This window comes from Pagrus major, chromosome 5 (assembly GCF_040436345.1).
Source record: "Pagrus major chromosome 5, Pma_NU_1.0".
Classification (NCBI taxonomy): domain Eukaryota; kingdom Metazoa; phylum Chordata; class Actinopteri; order Spariformes; family Sparidae; genus Pagrus; species Pagrus major.
In genome coordinates this window covers 10838501-10858296 of record NC_133219.1, presented here as the reverse complement: position 1 = coordinate 10858296, position 19796 = coordinate 10838501, and the positions used below count along the sequence as shown (strand labels likewise).

Below are 19796 nucleotides of genomic sequence, written 5' to 3'. Positions count from 1 at the left end.
TCCCTCCATGGGAGACTGAGCCAGGACTTGAGGGTGGGGTAAAGGGGGTGGTGAGTATGAGGGGGGGCAAGTCTCCGTGTCTCTGTTCTTAGGCACAGCGAGGTTATGCAAATGCTCCGTCAGGCGGAGGGCAAGGCTGAGTAGGTTACTGACGGGCCGTAGAGTACACAACATGTCCCCCCACTCAGCCAGCCAGACAGCCAGCAGAGACACTGACAGAGAACAGAGGCGGTGAGAGAGAGGGAGAAAGAGGCTACAGGGGAATACTAAGAGTCAAAACCGCCAGCACCACCACCACCTTTCCAACTCTTCCTCTGTCTCTCCACCTGGTTTGATAAAAGCGAGCCAAAAGAATTCTAAAGAGACTTTTATATCATCTGGACCCACACCACTCTGGGTCCAGGTCTGCTTCTTCCTGTCACTAATAACTGGTACACACACACACACACACACACACACACACACACACACACACACACACACACACACACACACACACACACACACACAAATCTGCAGTACACATTTAGCCCAAAAACGTCCCAGGTGACAGCAGAGACAGTTTTAGGTCATTAATTCAGAAACAGTGACATTATGTTGAGCAGAACTGCAATTACACACTGACTGTCCACGGTAAAACTGACTTAGTTTTATAAAGATTATGGTAATTTTGTTTTTATGTCAACTTCACAGTAGCTGCAACCTGAATAAAGGATAACACATTATAATAAGCATTATTAATAACTGGTAAATGTACTGTTAATTCAATTTTAGTTAATAATTATTTCACTGTTAACAAACAATGACATGCTTTAAAAAATAGTTATTTGGACAACTGTAAAGGTTTGTAAACATCAGTTGCAACTTTATAATGGCCATCCAAATAATGTTTATAGATGAATGACAGTGTTTATTAACCAATAAACATCAGCTGCAACTTTACAATAAACAATAAATACTTCATTCGTTCGTTAAAGGTCAAGCATTAGTCTGAATGATTGAATGATTAAGCATGAAAATAAATTATCTTACTTCTGACCGTTTTATTCTAACTTTATCCTGGTTGTTTTCCTTTTTTTGCTTTCTTTTTAGTTTTTAAAGTAATTGTTCTGCTGCCTTCTGGGTAGTCTTACACTTTAGTACTGACTGAAGCTTGAAACTGGGAAATCCACTTAAGCTAAGCCTTACAACTAAGCATAATAACAAATCAGTTTAAAGAGATTATTTAGTTCATTTTTTTATGATTAATGTTGTTGTTTTCTTTTATTCATTTGGAGTGTGATTATCGCTCCACGCTATTCATGAGGATAACGTATGTCATTAAATACAAGTGGACAGTGGATTCCTCTTGTTCCAAAGATGCAAAACTTTTTTCTTTAATGTGCATCAACAACCAAATTGCTTTCCTATAGGTGAAGACTAAGCACTCAACTACATTGTAAAATTGATCATTTGCTTGTGAATACTCGTCAGGGGAGTTTTTCGCGACTAAATAATTTTAACAGTGAAATACCTATTAACCAAAGTTTAAATAACGACACATTTACCATTTATTCATGATTGTTATTATAAAATGTTACCAAATCAAGTGGAAGCATCAAACCCTGGACACCAACCTGGGAGTTGGGACACATCGAGTGGTTGCAAAACTACTCTGAGCAGTCGCAAGATGATAAAAGTGGAAACTTGAATGGAAGTCAGTAGAGTGCATACCTCTGCCATGGTCCAACAGTCGCCTTTAGTTCAATCAAGCCTAATCCAATATCAAATAAAACCTTATTAAATCCACTAGATACAGGTTTTTATTAGGATCTGAATCAAATTGTACTCACTCATAGATATCAGCTACCTAAGAATACGCCTGATTTAGATCCATGCATTATTCCCAAACAAAAATGTAGAAAAATAAATGTTGTGAATTACAAGATAGCTCTTCAGGTTATCATTCAAATGACACAATAGAAGTAGCAAAATCCCTTTTTGGTGGAAATATTCAAGCTGTGACAAGGGATCGCAATTTAACACTGCTTTGAATTAAAGGGGTCAGACCTATTTCTTCTGTTTGCGAATTTGACAATCCACTGCCAAGATTAAACATCTTATTCACCTTAGTTGAAGTATCATGCTTGAACTGTCAGCAGAGCTCTTCTATTCACTCAAAGTTCATGGGATTTGGAGTGTTAATTTTAAAGCAGAGGGCTACTGTGCTTTATGTTTTCAGGATGTATTATGTACTTACATTCATTGAAGGCATATTCAAACTCCTCTAGTGTTTTGGGGAAAGTGAATGGAGGTTCGTCTTTCTTCATCAGTTCATCGAGGTCTATTCGTGACAGCAAATCTGAGGAGACAGAGAAAAGATAAGATCAAAGGTGAGCAGAAATTTGTTCAAAAGTTGGGGCTGCTTTTGTTAAGAAGTTAAGATTTTATGTTATTATCTGAATCACATCATCACCTAAGAATACTCAGCAAATTCACCTATATTATTACTTGATGTCTCATTGTTTTAGCAAGTTTCTCCATCATCTTCAAGTGGCATGGTAGGTGGAAAAGAGGATATTCCCATCAAATAATAACCATAACAAAATGTCTATTAACAGTTTTCTGAAAATTCTATCAGTGAAGTAGACATTTTCTTTTAAAAAAAAAGATAATAACCACAAAAACTGGTCTGTTCAAGTACTGAGTGAATAAGTTTGACTCAAGGTTAAGTGGAACATTTACTTTTCAATGACTTCAGCAAAAAGTCTGACTGTGAACTTGTAAACCAAGCTTTCATTTCACAAGAATTAAAAAATATACCGTATTTGGAGTCAGATCGGCCACGTGCATTTCAAAGGTGTGCAATCACAAATCAGAGTGAGGGATGAATTTCTTTCTATCAATACGAGACAAAATTAATGTTTCTGCAACATTTATTCAAGTGCGACTCATCCACTTCACATTTACATAACGCCATTGATTACTTTTTGAGTTTTTTGCTGTTTTTGGAATACTTTTCCTTCAGGTATATCATCAGTGATAAGACTACAGTCTGTATGAATTGTGTGTGTCATAGGTATTAGACAAGTCAGCCATGCTGGTGTGCTTGCCTTCAGGTCAAGAAAGGAGAGACACTAAGCTAAGGTGAAAGCAGCAAGTATTTCTAGGGGAGTCTGTTTAAGTAGTGTGGGATCATGGGAGTTGCTGTCTTCATAGTTCAACAGCCACCATTGCTAATGAAAATCTATCTACATGCAGAAATGTTAACCGATGAGTTGATGTTTTGAAGTTTTATTCACGTTACGTTTAGTCACGTTTGCCAACTTCCTTCCTCACTCTCTCACAAATCAGCTGATGTTTTTCAGGAAGTTATATGGACAACCAAATTAAACTAAATTAAAGTAAATGAAATGCACTGTTACCTTGAGTACACCTACAGATTATCAGGATAAAAAAATATAAAACAAAAGGTCTGGTCATATCAAAGCAGAAATGTTAAAAGGTACAGTATGCTAAAGTTGGCATCTTGTCAAATTCATAGTCAAAACAAATATAGGGCAGCGCATCACCAGAATAACACAAAATGCTGGGGGGGGGGGGGGGGGGGGGGGTATTGGTGTCTATATAGTTTATATGATGGCCTATAGATTGCACAAGTGCTTTGGACTGGGATGGGCTGCGGTAGCTAGTTAGCATGTTAACCTCAGACAGATAACATAATGTCAAAACTGTTATTTCTTCACATTCTGTTGAGCATTTCAGTAGTTTTGTTTTTTTCATGTTTTCAACTAGAATTCTTACATATTGCACCTTTAAGGTTAGGCAAGTAACAGCTACTAAAATAACGAAACAGAGTTTAAATGAAAATAAGTTAAAAGGGAAAAAAATCAAGTTAAGTCTCTGTAGCAAAGACATTTTATTTAATATCATTCGAAGGTGTATCCCCTCCACTTCTCCTTTGTTTTTAGGGTACTACCTCACTTTTTTGATTTTTAAAACAATCATTTAGTTTACCTTTGAGTGCTGTAGTTTTCTCTCTGTCCTCCTGGCCTGCTATCTGGGCCATAGTGAACCACAGTATGTACAAAGCTGGTGTGGCAGCACAAAGATGAGAGAGCATGGGTCCTCCCCTTCCAAAGGTCACTGAGATGCATCCTGTCACATGTGAGAATTGAAAAGGAAGAAGAAAATCAACATTGCTGGAACTCATCATAGCATGCTGTAACATGCCTGTACCTCTCAGAGAATTAATCCTTTCCTTATGTACAGCGACCATAGAGATAACTGTCTCAAAGCTGTTGCACCTGTAGGGTGGCAGCAAGCCAAAACATCATATTAAACTGCTGAATCCCACACTCCTCTGCAGGCTACAGGCTCATAGCTTACTGAATAAAACAGAGCAGTGATAATTTACGCTGCAATAACACACGGCATAAACAGCCAAGTACAACTATTTGTCAGCATTATTGCTATGAAGCATGTCACTGGGAGTACGGCAGCTGCCGTGTGTTCGCTGAACTTTGCACACGTGCATCAACTCAATGAATTATGCAAACATAGCAAAGTTATTCTTGCTTTTAAACCACGCTGCAGGCGGTAGAAACATTGATTTTCACATACGTAGCAACCTCAGACTGCTCTGTCTTCCTCTCACCGACAGTTAACATCTGTTTAATGTTTCGTACTCTTCAAAACAACTCCCGGAATGTGTGCAGTCGCTCGACATGGAGCCACAGCGAGCAGGTACGGGAGGATACTCGTGCTTTTATTTCACACTAGTTTCAACCAAACGAAACACGGAGTTCCGGAGAGGACCAGCTGTTTACAGCAGATGCATGCATCTTTTTTGTTCGACTCACGCACCATCAGTACACTGCGACTGTCCAGTTGCGGCTGCTTCCTTGAAATTTCTGAAACAGGAAGGACTCGGAGCAGTGCTGAGCATGGAGCGCGTGAAGCTTCCGGGTTACCGGGGCAACGGACTGGAAGGGATATTTAAAGGCACAGTAACACAACAGCAGCAGCAGCAGCAGCAGCTCCAGGTTATACAGATGTTCCTGTGTGTGTGTGTGTGTGTGCGTGATTCTACTACTCGGTAATGTCTCCTTCTAGAAAGTTCAGTGGTGGCTTTTAACTCAGTAAATGTATCCTTGGATACAATTATGAGGCACATGTGCTTTATATTTTCACTCTACTGCATTTTAGTCTGATATATTGTACATTTTCATCCACTTCATGTACAGCTACTGTGTAGTTATTACATAAATAATATGCTTTGGAAATAAAGATTTTACATCTATATGATCACCTCGTCAAATATGATGCATTGTTTTAAATAAAACCAATGATGGAATGTAATTAAGTACTTTTACTCAAGTACTGTACTTAAGTACAATGTTAAGATATTTCTATCAAGTGTTTCAATTTTCTGCTTCTTCTTCCACTCCACTACATTTTGTAAAGGCAGATATTGTAGTTTTTATGCACTACTTTATTTGAAAAAACTGATAAACTAATTTATCTGATCAGCTCAAAAAAGATTTAAAAAAGGACAAAACAAAAAAACACTGATTCCAACAATCAGAAAATTGATTAAAATGGAATCTGATAATCGGCCAATAATGTCAAAATTTTAAATATTTGAGAGAACTGCCTCTTTTTGATTCTCCACCACTGTCACAAACACATTAGATTCCTCTCGGGCAGGGGTGCCCTAACTTTTTACCTTGAAGGGCCAGAAACAGACACTTTATTGAGATTAACATACTTAACCATGCATTTATTAACAGTTAAGCATGAAAAGTTTTGTTTTAGTACTTATATATGTTTTATATTCTAACGATAAACATGTTTATGATGCTATTATTAATTATTATGTAGTCTTATTAATGTTAACAATAATCTTATGAGGACTTTGAAGTCCTTTATGACCTATTAACTAACACTTGTCACAAGATCCTTAATATAATGTGTTACCAATTATTTTTTAATGTTTTTTTTTAATTCACTAGAAACATCTGGCGGGCCTAAATGAACCTTATGGTGGACCAGCTTTGGCACTGGGGCTCTCTTTGGGAAACCCCTGGTCTATGGAAAAGCTGTTGTGAAGGAAATGTGTGCATGTTACTTAAAAAGGTGGGGGAATTATTTGATTGGTTTCATGGTTGCTAGACCTACTGATACAGTGCCACATGTGACCCTTCCAAAAAAACCTCTGCCACACCCTGTTCACCTGTATCATGCACCTGCAGCTGTACTATGTGACATGTGCTTTTTAAAATCACAGAAATAGCCTCCTGGTTAAAATAAAGCTGGATGCCCTACTTCTGGATGGCCTCTAGAAGTTGAAGCTGTTTCTCAGGGGAGCTGAGCTACCCTGTTTCCTCAAGCAAAACAACGGCAATGCTGCGAAAGGAGACCCAAATAAGAAACAGTGGTGACATATTGTGGCACTGATTTCTACTGAGTTTGACAAGATAAAGGAAATGCGTCATGCTCACTCAACACTCAGTGCAGCACCTGAAAGCTTCGTGACAGGTGGGGGACTTGAGTCATATGACTTGGACTTAAGTTGGATGTAAGTTTCAAGTGTGATTTTTCAGACTTGACCTTACAGCAACAACAAAAAAAGAACACTAACCTTTTACTCAAATAGTTAATTCCCTTTTCAAACCCAAAGTAGCAGACATGTAGGCCAGTGCTCAAACTGTAGATGTATGTGAAGCTTGGTGTGACTTAATGTGCTTTTAAAGTAATTATTGTAGTGTTATGGGACTTTTTAGTCGACCATGTAATAGGAGCTCACATTGATTCACTTTGTATGCAAAGACAATTTTTAGGATTTACATCGATAAATTTCAGTCCGGTGGCCTGGATAAAATGTTGGCATTTAATATATATGCACAGTGTTGTCACAACATAAAACTGGAAACTGAGCATTATGATTTGTTTATATTGAAAGCCAAATGATACAGAGATGGGAGTTGACATGAAAATGAAGTGAAACCAGGGCGCTCTGGCAGAAGCATGGTCTTCCTGTAATGATACTATGTTGACTCATTCCTGTACATCGTGACATGTTGTCACTTAGCTTGTTGTATTTGATGGATAATGCACTCATATTCTGATGGTAATCAATTGAAATGGAAATAATAGCAGTCAAAATGCTGTGACTGTTTATCCTTCATAAATATGTCATGAGGAACTCCCAGATTTTAAAATGTTTATGTAGGTTTGATAGTCCCTGAACAAATACTGTTTAATAGAGTATCCAGTTTAATTTTTTGTGATGAATCATTCTTTGTAATGATCTGTTGTGACTTATATTGGTTGCTGTCTTGTGCACCTATCAGATGAAAGTTCAGATGGATAACCTTACAGGTTAGGGGGAAAGAAAAAGGTTAAAGCAAAAAACAGTTAACCTACAAGATCAGTTGAGCTGGCCAAATACTTTATTTCTGCTACACCAGTTACTGTATGTCAAATTTCATTTTCAAAGATTTATGGTGCTTTGTTGCCTTTCAGCCTTTATTCAGAGCCACAGGCTGAACGTTTTGTTGGCTTTTGTATTCTCTAAGTGGTTTGGCGATCGCAATCTTTCGCAACATTTGCATTAAAATTCTAGTTAAGGAAAGGAACATCTCTCTTCAGAACAGGAAATGTTTCCATCCTGTCTCAAAGAAATTGCGCAGGGTGCGCAGCAACCTTTGTGAGCTGGCATTCTTGTTGACGAAAAGAGCATCATTTGAGTTGTTTAATCCTTATTTGAAGATCATATATGATGGGGAAGAACATCTGATGTATGTATTCAAAAAAGTAATGCTGACTTCATAGTCATAAATCATCATAAATTATTGACTGCACAGAGATCACACATATTGATCATGCAACAGAAGAAGCATATTCAGTGGTGAAGTAAGAATATGATTTTATTTTCATGTTTAATTCTAAAAGATTCCATCTCATAAATAACAAAATATGGACAAACTTGGAAAAAAAATACAGTGAGCAATCGTATTACACATACAATAAATGTTTTCTCAGTTTGCACAAAACACTGACTGATATTACATAGTGGGGCAGATTTTTGGGACACACTGTAATCAAAACATACATCATCTTACTTCCAAGCCGTAATATTTGATGTTTGCTTTCAGGAACCAGGAAGAAGTGTACTGACACCAATGTCTTCTTTACACTCACTGTCTCAAAAAAAAAAACTTCAACTACCAACAGTGATCACACAGTCCCATCTTGTCCCAGGCAAACAAATCCAGGCTCTCCATTTCCCAGAACTGATTTCTGGAGATGTGCTCCAAAAAGATGAAATGCGTCTGATGCAGCACAGAAAAGCACCGAGAGTTTGTCTGAGGCGTGCATAAAGAGGGAGGCAACGTCTCCCTCACTCTTTTTGTTGTTCCACAGTTTCTTGTCCGCTCTCTCACTCGTGTTTTCACGCACACACATATGCAAACTCGCTGCATACAGTGCATGCACAAACCCAATTACACCCACAAAAGTGCACACACACACCCACAAGCCCACACACACATACACACACTCTACTACCTTGAGAGCTGCAAGCGAGTATTACAAGCAAACATTTACAATGTGATAAAAATTCAAAATACGTGGACTGTTATTGGGCAGCACTCTTATCGGATGGCTGTGTTTCCCCCTGAGTCTGCTCTGCAAGTGTCTCATCAGCTCCAGGAGGGTCCTGCGGTCTCGGGCTGCAGCAGCAAACAAAATAGGCTCTCTCAAGTTCCTCTACCATAGATTTCTCTCCATCTTCCAGCTCTGCACCCTCCTGCATCTCCCACCTGGAAACCATAGAGAGACAGAACATCAGCTTTTTGAACAAACATTTGTCAGTCAGGGTTAAATGAAAACAAACAGGCAGCAGAATAAATGTGTCTTCTGCAAGTTATTTTGATGTCTGAAGATGCAGATTTAGCACACCAACAAAACTTGTGTGTCGGTGTGCCCGTATCTCCCCTCTATTTGCGTCTCCCAGAAAGAAGTATGGACCCCATTGCCTCCAACTCGGCTTGGGTTCAACGCAGAGTGAGGAGTTACCTGTAGTCCAAAATACGTTCACTCACACACACAGCAGACTGAAACTCTCTAAGGCTCTGCAAAGCACACTGTCACTCATTAAGTTCTCACATGGGAGTCTTCTTCTCTATCTTTTTTCATGCTGTGGGGGTCAGTTTCACTGCAGTCTCTGCTGCTGTGAAACACTATCACTTTCAGTTTTGCACTTCTGCAAACACACTTACAGACTTGCAAGCATCTGCACGGAGAATGAAGACTCAAGGGATGACACTAGAATGGCACTTAGTAGAGCGCCAAGGCCCAACAGTCCCCTATTATACTCAATCATAGGTACCAGCCACCTAAGTAGATCTGGGATCCATGCTTTATTTCCCAAATAATTAGCGAAAATATCAAAAAATGCCTTATCTTGCAATATTAAAGACAGTGAGAAACACATTCCTGGATCCGTCCCATTACCCGCATCCACACCAAAAGTTAATGGGGTCTATTCTGGGCTGAGACCCATTCTCCATCCAAGTTTCGTGGAAATCAGTTCACTAGTTTTTGTGTAATCCCGCTGACAAACCAACAAACAAATGGACACGGGTGAAAACATAACCTTCTTGGCGGTAGTAAAAACCTCAAAGAAAAGAGTATAGATGCTTTTGGCTCTTTGTATGTGTCTATGTGTCTTACTCTTTCTGTCACTCTTACTGTGGCGAGGTCATGGTACAACAGCTGTTAAACTCCATACCAACCCTGTACGTGTGACTAATTTTTACCATGAAGGAAATTGCTCCTCATATCTTGTTGCTTCTCTGTCGTGTTTAACCGCTTCCACAGTACCTCTCCCCATCACATTTTCTAATTCTTGGAGCTCCGAGAGTGGATAGAGGGCTTCAATATGAAGACATCAAGGGTAGTCACGTTGTAATTCACTCTCAGTATTTCAATTGAATCTCTTGATGAGTGACTGTGGTCAATCAAATCCATATGGAGAGCTGGCTGAAGGCTTTTCTTTGAGCTGCCGCATCACACTTCGTCCAAAGGAGAATTATATCTGTCTGAATGCAAATGATTGCATTTTCATTGCAATCTCTGCGTCTGCTTTTATCCTGCTCTCCCTCCCCTCCGATTCCTCACTGTATCTTCAAACATGGACCATATAGTTGTGCTCTGTGCACGTGTTTCATGCATACTAAGAAGCGGACGCTTTGTGGAAGTTTCAGCCTCTGTCATAGTGTGTATCTGGACGAATCAGACAAAATAAAGAAAGACGTCTTTCTTTGCTTTCCAACTACCATCAGTGTGGTAATTACCCTCTGTATGGGGAGGATCTGTTTATGTAAATATGCAGTTTTGACAGAAAGGTTTCCTCTCATGTGACTCCACATGTCTCCCTCCACATCTAACCTTGGTCACTAGTTTCTCTGTTTTTCTGGATATTTTTTGTGTGAGATTGGGTCTGACTGGACTGTCTCTCAAAGGCAGAAGTAGTTAAGTCTACCTTTGATGGCTGCTGTAGACTCTGTTGTGAGAAAGCAGATGACTACTGAGGGCAGACAAATTGCCCCTATATTATTTTTTCAGTGTCATAAAATCAAAATCAGTTCCACTAAATAACCATTATGGGATACAAACACTCACAACAAACAAAACAAAACAAATGTCACACAGTGTGAAAAAACAAGAGCAGGAAGGGAGCAGGGGAGAGCGGGGAGCTGGAGGAATGGTGGCCAATAAAGGAGGGAGCGGGAGAGGAAGGAAGACAGGAAGGTACGCTAAAGGTTTTTCAATGTTTAATTTTCAAATAGGATTAAGCAGAATGACATTTAGCTGAAGGTTACAGGCTCAGCATTGTCTTAGCTGATATTGATATGCAGGAGGCGCCCTGCTTGTCACTGGGACAAACACCGTTGATGAATGAGAAGCCTTTCCCCAGGAAGGTGTTAAGTGCAAATTTGAAATGAGAGAGGTAGAAAGAGAGAGAGGGGGAAAAAAAAGGCGCACACACAGACAGAGATTAAATTACAACGATACTTGCCATGTATACTGTCACTAGATAATGTTGCCAAAAGTGTAAATTGTTCCGTAAAGTATAGGTTGCATATTTGTGGAGATTGGTTGATCTCGTGCTGAAAATGAGCCGAAAAATACACAGGGTGCTTTGCTGTGTGGATCTAATTTCAACAACTACAAATCAACAATGCCTCTTAGAAATGCATAAGTAGGCTAAAGTTGACAATAACTTCCCTGTATCCTCATTTCGGCAAGTTTTCCCCCAGAATTTACATCTTAATAAGGAGAGTCTTACCCTTTAATTCTTACGGGCTCTGCTCATTTCTCATGCATTAATACTGGAGCTGCTGACTTGGCTCTTCCTCTGAATACAGAATAGGACACACATATTAAGACTCATATATTTACAGGATTGATGCCACGGGAGATTGTCTCAGAGTGAGATGAAAAGGCTGGCTCAGATGTATTTCAACGTGAACATCAATGTAAGCTGTCCTAATCATGGGACGATGCAGGCACAAGACATAAAGCATCTATCCTGATTTTCAGCTGATAATGAGTAGTGATGTTTGACAAATTAAGAGCATAAGCCCTGCTCAGAGATCATCCGGCAATCAACTTACTCACTAAATCTTACTCAAAACACAACACGGACGAAACTTTGACGTTCGACTTCAGCAGCTTCCAGAGACGGAGAATATAACAAGAAGGAGTTGTAAACTGTGATAGAGGGAAAAGAAAAAAAAATAACAGCAACAAAAATAAATAAAGCAGGCAGAGGTACAAGTATAGACTATGTGGAAGAAAGTGAGTGAGCAGGAAGACAAAGTGCTTGAGAGATCATGAGAGACAGTGGCCAGTGGTTTCCTCCACAGCTGTCAGCAGGCTGAGTGGTTTCTCTCAGAGTGTTGGGTGTTTGTGCTGCGCTGGGTGCCCTGCCTGCTCTGCCACTGGGACCGCTGTTTGTTTAAAAGGCTCGCCTGTCAAACAGAGAGCGCCACCGACAGCCAGACACTCGGCTAAATGACTCTGACAGCAGCCCTAATCAGAGGCTTTGCACATTGCCGCGGGGCCTGGAGGATCCATCATAACCCAAGCCTAAATATTTAAAGTGCTAAACTTTCCAAAGGTCAGGCCTTTCCATGCACGCCAGGGCGACATGTGTCAGAGAAGTAGGAAGAGAGGGACTGAACAAAGGAGAGAGATGGCGAGAGAGAGAGGCTATGGTTAAATGTCCTCTATCATTTTCACCCTTTCAGTTTTAGACTTCCAGAGTCAGGTTACTTTTAGTAAGCGGACATCTTTTTGACTGGTAGTCATGTCTTCAACCATCTCATTTGGGGTTAGGCTAAAAGATGAATCACATAAGATTTTTGGGGAAAAAATAAAAGCCTCTCAGCTTGATTCAGATTATAAAATGGGGTTTCAACTGACAAGAGAGTCTCTCACTAACTGAGACGCTTAGATTCATGCTACTGTACATCTAAAAAAAAAGCTGGAGCTGGACTCTCCGTTGATGGATGAATTGTCATGTTTTAGGTTTTTGATTAGATGTTAGATCGTTTTATTTTATAGAATTCATCCTCATGTATCTTGTGACTTTCCACTTCCTGTCTTTGTCTCTTTCCCAGCCTTTTTCTGTGTACACCTGTGTTTCATTTGTTTATTTCGCTACGTCACTCCTGTGTTCTGGTCCTGTTTTGTTCCACATGTTGCCTCTGTGTTTCTGCCTCGTGTTCCCAGTGCTTCATTGGTTTGTACTTTATTTAGCTTTCGTATTTTTGCACTTCATTAGTTCTCTGATTTTTTTCAGTTTTGTTCTTTGGGTTTGCTGCCTGCCTTTTTCGTTGCCCGGATTTTGATCTTTGGACGACAGCTAAAGTACTCTTCTTGCAAGCCATGACACAAACCTTTTCAACCTGAGAAGAATAAGTAAGGAAATAAGTGGCTACTCCTTGCTGAGTTCAGAGTTCAAGGTTAGGTTTTACAGTAAAGGTGAGGTCAGTTGATGAATAGGTGAAAGGATGTACACACTGTAGGAGACCTTGTGTATCCATGTTAAGCCCATACTATTTCATTTCATGCTATTACTCTCAGTCTTTGGTGTTGTAGTTCCTCAGATAGCAAAGCAGTGCACGCAGGTTTTTGAGAAGCAGAGTGCATGGGAATACATCATTATAGGAGAGAACAGAGAGCACTTCTAAGAGGTGACAGAAAGAAATTGAGGTTTTAGTTCACGACCTGTCATTAGTTATAAGTTGTTCAGCAAACTAAGTCACTTTTTGTACATTTATACAAATCTGTCCAAAGTTTAATCTCAATCGACCGTGTTCCTTGAAATAAAGCGAATAAATACATAAATTCAAAACTCATGGAGAGTAGAGCGAGAGAGGGAGCAGTTACATGATGAACTAAAAGGACAATAAGAAGGCATTTTTTTAAAAAAGGGAAAAACTTATTAGTTGGGACTGGATGTTGTACATTAGAATCTAGTTCAGTTGGGGTAACTGACAAGTTCACAATACAGGGCCAGGGGGTCATCTCTTCGACTCAATTTCCATTGAGGAGCAAACATCCAATTCAATTTAGATATGTGCCTGTGCTAGGCTATGAGCCAGAGGGAGATTGTAACTGACAGCCATTGGACAGCCGGCTGGATTTGAATATTGACGAGACAGAGACTTGACAGAAGGGATTATGCTCTACCTTCTGACTCACTAGCCGCTACACTGATCCATTCTATTGTCAGATCAACTCAGTGTCAGGTCTACAGTATGTCCGTGCGGTGCGGTGATGCCACTCAGTATTAGACCCTACCTGGGATCCATCTCAATCCAAACTGATGTCCACTCAAAAGCTACAAGAAACACATTGAATCACTAAAGGACACAAAATATGCAATATCAAAGTAAATCTACTTCAAAGCAAACCTGAACAGGTAGCTTTACCCTACAGCTACTGTGTACAACACAGAAAAATAAAAATACACACACACACACACAAAATGTTGTATTACAATACTTGAGAGGATGACAAAATTAACTTTGCAACTGCCAACCTTAACCTTAACCTTCCTAACTTAAGTAACTCAAAACTAACCCTATTCAAAGGCTTATTCTTTGAAGTAATTTCTAACCTTGTGATGACATTTTGACTCACAATAACACACACAGGCACAGGCACACACACATTCATGCACAAACATCTGCATTGTCCAATACTGTGTCTTTTCAGTTCACTTTGAGGTCTTGATGCATCGCATTTGAATGAAGCTGCACGTTTGTTCTGTTTGTCTGTGTGTGTGTGTGTCTGTGTGTGTGTGTGTGTGTGTGTGTGTGTGGGTGGGTCAAATCCACGGTCTCATCCATGTCCAACCAGCCCCGAGTCCCACCCGGCACGCACCCTCCCATCTCGAGGGCCGTCGAGAGCAGGCGAGTCATAGAACGTCTGATCAAAGGGCCTCGGACAGATCTGTGAAGGCCCTTTGAAAGGACATCCACAGTTACACAAGTTGACACGCTTGTACGTGCTTTGGCACAGACACACACACGCAGTCTCAGAGGCACGCAAACACACGCACACACACACACACACACACACACACACACACACACACACACACACACACACACACACAAGTGCATGCCCGAAGGGACACACATACACAAAACTTCAAACACATTCTGGTTTTAAACTCTAAATCCAAGCAATGATAAGTCCAGCACATCAGACAGCACAAAGGGCCTTTTCCTCAAATACACTGCGCACACACACACACACACACACACACACACACGAGTGAGGAGTCCAAAGACAGAAGGAGGTTAAGGAAGAGAGTGAGAGAGTGAGAGAGACATAGAGAGAGAGAGAGAGAGAGAGAGAGAGAGAGAGAGAGAGAATATTGTGGCATACCTCTACTGACAGGTTCACCTTAGCTATCTCACATTGTTCTTACTCACATAGTCTCCTGTTAATTTGACTGATGTATTCAACTCACTCGAGTTAATTGGACTTGTAACTCTGCGTTGCTGGAAACAGCCCAGTGCACATGTGCAGTGGCTCTACTCAGAGAAATCTCCCAAAAAACTGAAGCGGGATCATGAGTTTTTGTGAATCTCTGGGTAAGTTATGCAAATTGAATCTCTATTTTAATTTGCCAGCTACAATTTCATGATTCAAAACCGCATTTTTGGCTGGTCACAGTTGGTATCTGCAGTGCTAAGTTGAAACTCGATGTAGGCTGACGCTAATATTGCTCGGCGAACAAGTTAGGTTCAAAGAGAACCAGTGAACATGTAGAGGGTATAAGCCTAGCTTGTGGTGCACCAGCACAGGTAACATAATGTAAACTCCTCTGAATATAAAACATACTTGCAAAAATCTTTTAAAAAACACATTACAAAGTTGCAGATTAGGCTTTAGGGGTGGAGGTTAGGGTTAGTTAAAACGTTTGTAAAGGTAAGTTGACTTTGTTTTTATAGCCAAAACACATCACAGTTGCATTACATAATTTACACGATAATAAATAGTCTGTCTCATGTGCTTTGTCTGCCAAAAATACTGTGAGCACCTCTTAACATGATATATAATAGATTATGACTTGAGATCTTTCAAGGGTTGAAATGAAGGTGCCCATTTTCATTTTCTCATTAGTCTTGTGCAAATGCAGCAAGTTGTATAAGTTAAAATCCCTTCCTGATGTATTTTAATGCATGCAAAATGCTGCTCTTTGCCCTCTTAAGTACTGCATATAAAGTATTGTGTGCCTATGAACTATGTGACTTGCATATTTTATGTGTAATTCCTTTTTAACAATTTTTCAGATTCCATTTTTTACCTCACCTTTTTTGTTGTTTTTCTTTACTCTCTACACAATGTGATTTCCTTAAATGTAGCAAGAAGACCTTTTTGCTTTCTCCCTAATTTGACAGTTTTTCCTCCCTGTCAGACCCGTGATCTTGGAGCAGTGCTGTCCTGCAATGTCATGCTTCCTCAGAAATGTTGGCACTGAATTGTTCTCAGTGTGTTTTGTAAGTAACAGATATTTTGGTTGTTTTGAAGGTCTTACCCAGTGAATACAAAATGTCTTGGCATGGACAATTTTTGGCTTATCTTTTCAACCTTCTTTTATGCCAGCAGGATTCAGATGGTATTGCGAAATTCAACATGTTGCTTTTGACTGACTGTCACGCCTGAAAAAAGCCAGAAACCTTTTGCTTTTCATCTAGATTATCCTAAAAGACAGAACAGAAGCTCTGACTTCATTCAGAGGGTGTTGCTAAACCTCAGAGTTTTGAGATATTAATGTTTTGCTGAGAGTTTGATGAGAATGTCTTATTACATTTTGTTTTTCGAATGGATTATACAAATGAGATATAATGTCAATTAGTTGGCTTTGGAGGTGCTGGTAGGCGGATTTTGTTACCTTCGGATAGAGCCAGCCTCGCTGTTTTCTCCTGCTTCCAGTCTTTGTGCTAAGCTAAGCTAATTGGCTGCTGGCTCCAGGTTCATATTGAATAAACAGATGTGAGACTGTCCATATTTCCCAAAAATAAATTAAAATTATTATTTCAACTGGTCTTGCAGGTTACTGTTTGTGCATGCATCACAGGAAAGGGACAGTTATGCCTGTTGCTCAGCTGTTGTTATTTTGCCTCCACCCTGCAGAGGCATCATTTTGTGTGGTGCTGCTGGGTAATTATAGTCGTAGTGGTGGTGTAAAGGTGGTAGAGGCTTCTACATCTGCTACTACATGTATAGAAATGAACAATGGTGTTTGTCTTGCAGGAGAAACTCTTGGTTAGGTTCGTATATGCATGATTGTGTGTGTTTTGTGGGCCAATTTTGCAAGATACCATTTGTTGTCGGGAGGAATACGACTGTATTCACATCATGTGACCACATATTTCAAATCCCTCTGCACGGCTGTTCCTAGCTCCTCACTATTCTCTCCAGTCATCCAGGGGAAAGTTTGTGTAAATTTGCAGTGGCTTAATTACTGAATAATTTAGACCATGCTCCAAATTAATGTAGACATTTCCATATTAATGTGTTTGCCCACCGATTTCACATTTATTTGTACTGCGGACAGGAGGGTAGCAATTATCACAGCATATCATAGCAGTTGTGCCGGTATTTCAGACATCATTAGGCTGCTTGTCCACCACAGTGTGACTGTGAGTACTAGTGTATTGGACACAGTTTGGTACATTCCTCAAATAGGCTTGCTGTGCTTCTGTGGGTAAGATCTATCAAATCTTTCTCCAGGGAGAAAAGGGTTAGGGGCCTTGTTTGTGTTTGACAAGGTGAGGTCCAATATAGAATCCTTGCTGCTTTTGAATGTATTATTACATGCAGACAACAGCAAATAACCAAACACCTGCCAAGTCTACACAGCCAGCGTCTGCTGGTCAGTGCAGCGCAGTAGCTGACTGCTCCACATAGAGGCTGAGCTCTGCACATGTCCCAGGAGGTTGACAGCTCTCTGCTCCTCTTATCTCACCTCCTCGCCCCCCTCTCCCCCCCACCTTACCTCACCTTTCTTTTCTTCCTCCTCAGTCTCTTGACTGTTTGGCTCTTGTTAGGAGCTTGGCTGAGCAGCCTGGCACCTTTCACTGAAACAGCACCCAAGAGGAGGTTGTGACACGGAGAAATGCGAGCGTGTCTATGTTCTTATGTATGTGTGTGACCTCTCTCACTTGAGCTACTGTAAATCATCGCAGCAAGGGCCTTCGTTAGGGAAGCCAACCACCTTGGCACCTTTCAGCCGCGTCCTGTGTATGCCTGACGACTGGCTGACACCGCCTCTCAAACTCCCACCACATGGGGCACAAGAACTGTTTCAAAAAGGAACTAAGAAGTGGCTCCAAATGAATCTTAACCTTTTCAATCCATCTGATGAACACTCTGTGTTTACAGATTGCATTTCTGATGTTACACCTATGATGACAGGAGTAAAGTAATATCTTTGCAAACTGATGCATGTATATCTGAGCATGACAGCCGACTCAAATGCCACAACTACTCTCTTCCTCCCTCCATCACCTTCCCCCATTTCACTGCAGTAACAAGGGGAGGCTAAGTTGGTCAGGCAGTCAGTAAGTCAGTCATTCAGCCTGGCAGGCACCTGTTAACAGCTCCAGTGTGCCTGCAGGTCTCTCGGATCAAAAATCTCAGCAGAGGCAATCTGTCTTCTCCCATGACCCAAAGAGAGAGAGGGAGAGAAATAGAAAATAGCAGGAAGAAGATAAAAAAAAGGAGAAGGAAGGAGGGGTTGTTTCTCTGGACAAAAGTAAAAACCTGATGACAAAATTAAGGCTGCTCCCAAACAGTCGACTAAACTATTAGAATAGTCCGACCAAGTTTTCATTTGTTTGTTAGTCATAGGAAAAAGTTGCTATATGCTGCTAACTGTAGCTGCTCAGTTAGCCATGCAGCTATGTGGGGAGAGTGTTGATTTTTACACCTCTAGCAAAGGAGCTTTATCACAGGCAATAAGGCCGACCACAGTTCACACAAGAGTCACACCAGTGGATATTTTGAAGGACACCTGGGGATATTTCCTGACGTTTTTGTGGCGACCAAAACCAACTTTTTTGGGGGGGGAAGTCGGACCATCTCCATCTGTGATCATGGCAACCAAAACAGGCAATTTAAGCCAAACCACGATATTTTCCTTACCCTATCTAAGTGTTTTTAGTCGGGGGCAGTCGAGACGCACAGGAACAAATGCGCACATTCTTAATGTAACAACAAAAACAATCTTATACAAAAGATAAAAGATACAAAGGAAGACAAAGCCTCAACAAAAGAACAAAAGCCCTGCCTTAGTCCCAGCTGTTTTCCTAATTACTCTTCAGCTTCCAGTCTATTTAAGGCGAGGTCTCTCCACTTACTCATCAGTTCGAGTTTTCCTTGACAATCTCACCATCCTTTGTTTCTGAATAAACTGAGATTCCACTGGTTGCCTTTTCCATCTTCCATCTTCAGCCTCCCACCACAAAACATTCACCTGCCTCCAGCCCAACATTACTTGTTGCCTCCACCGGCCTTCCTCCGCAATCCACTTGAACCTTCAACTCTCCAGTCCAACCTCCTCCACTGTCACCAGATGATCGGCAGGCCTCGACATCCTTAGCAGAATACTCATTAAAGTCTCCAATAACATACCATCTCCCTCCGTGCCTTCTGTACGCATTTGGATCTACTCCTTTCAACCTTGTCACCAAATGCATACAATATCACTCATGAATTAATGAACAAAGATGATTCAGATAAACAGTCAGTAGCGTCAGATTTTGCCCCCCTCACACACACGAGCACAAACAGTGGGAACAAGAATTCACACATGCTATCTCCCCACTGAACAGCATACAGAGGGGAAAAAAGATTTCACCTCAATCTGCTACCAGGAAATAGCCTATTACTTATTCAGTGCTTTCTCTTTGTCATTTGTGCATATATAAACTGAGAAATCTACTAAGGAACGCTGAGGGTTGAGAAACTGCGTCTTGCTCTCAGACAAAGGCCTCGCTCTCAGACATTGATCTGGCAAAACTTCTATTCAAACCCTGCTATATATCATTTCCATAGCCACTATGAATAAATTGCATATTTCAGCGTATTCTACTTTTTTTCATGGATTTGTAGTGGCTTAGTTGGGTAAGTTTCTAGCTCGGTTTATTTCTTGCTGAGAGATCGAGCTGGAGAAGAAGCAGTTATGTTGGAATAAAACTGAAGTTACCTTGTCACAAAAA

General features: G+C 40.5%; 2 protein-coding genes across 3 annotated transcripts in view; both read right to left on the bottom strand.

Moving 5' to 3' along the window:
• The window catches only part of arb2a (ARB2 cotranscriptional regulator A), a 152604-nt gene extending 147679 nt beyond the window's left edge, over nt 1-4925 (bottom strand). Inside the window, exons 1-3 of one of the 2 annotated variants that reach the window (XM_073466641.1) lie at nt 4846-4925; nt 3997-4137; nt 2240-2341 (exon numbers count right to left, since the gene is read on the bottom strand). In XM_073466641.1, coding sequence (XP_073322742.1) covers nt 2240-2341; nt 3997-4102 — 208 coding nt within the window. In that variant the 5' untranslated portion in view covers nt 4103-4137; nt 4846-4925. Of the gene's footprint in view, nt 1-2239; nt 2342-3996; nt 4138-4636; nt 4655-4845 lie in introns of those variants that run through there. The other variant, XM_073466640.1, reaches the window with a different exon arrangement.
• Nucleotides 4926-8044: 3119 nt separating this feature from the next.
• kiaa0825 (KIAA0825 ortholog) overlaps nt 8045-19796 on the bottom strand; it is a 127545-nt gene continuing 115793 nt past the window's right edge. Inside the window, exon 22 of the mRNA XM_073466732.1 lies at nt 8045-8804. Within this exon, the coding sequence (XP_073322833.1) occupies nt 8621-8804 (184 nt within the window). The 3' untranslated portion in view covers nt 8045-8620. The remainder of the gene's footprint in view (nt 8805-19796) is intronic.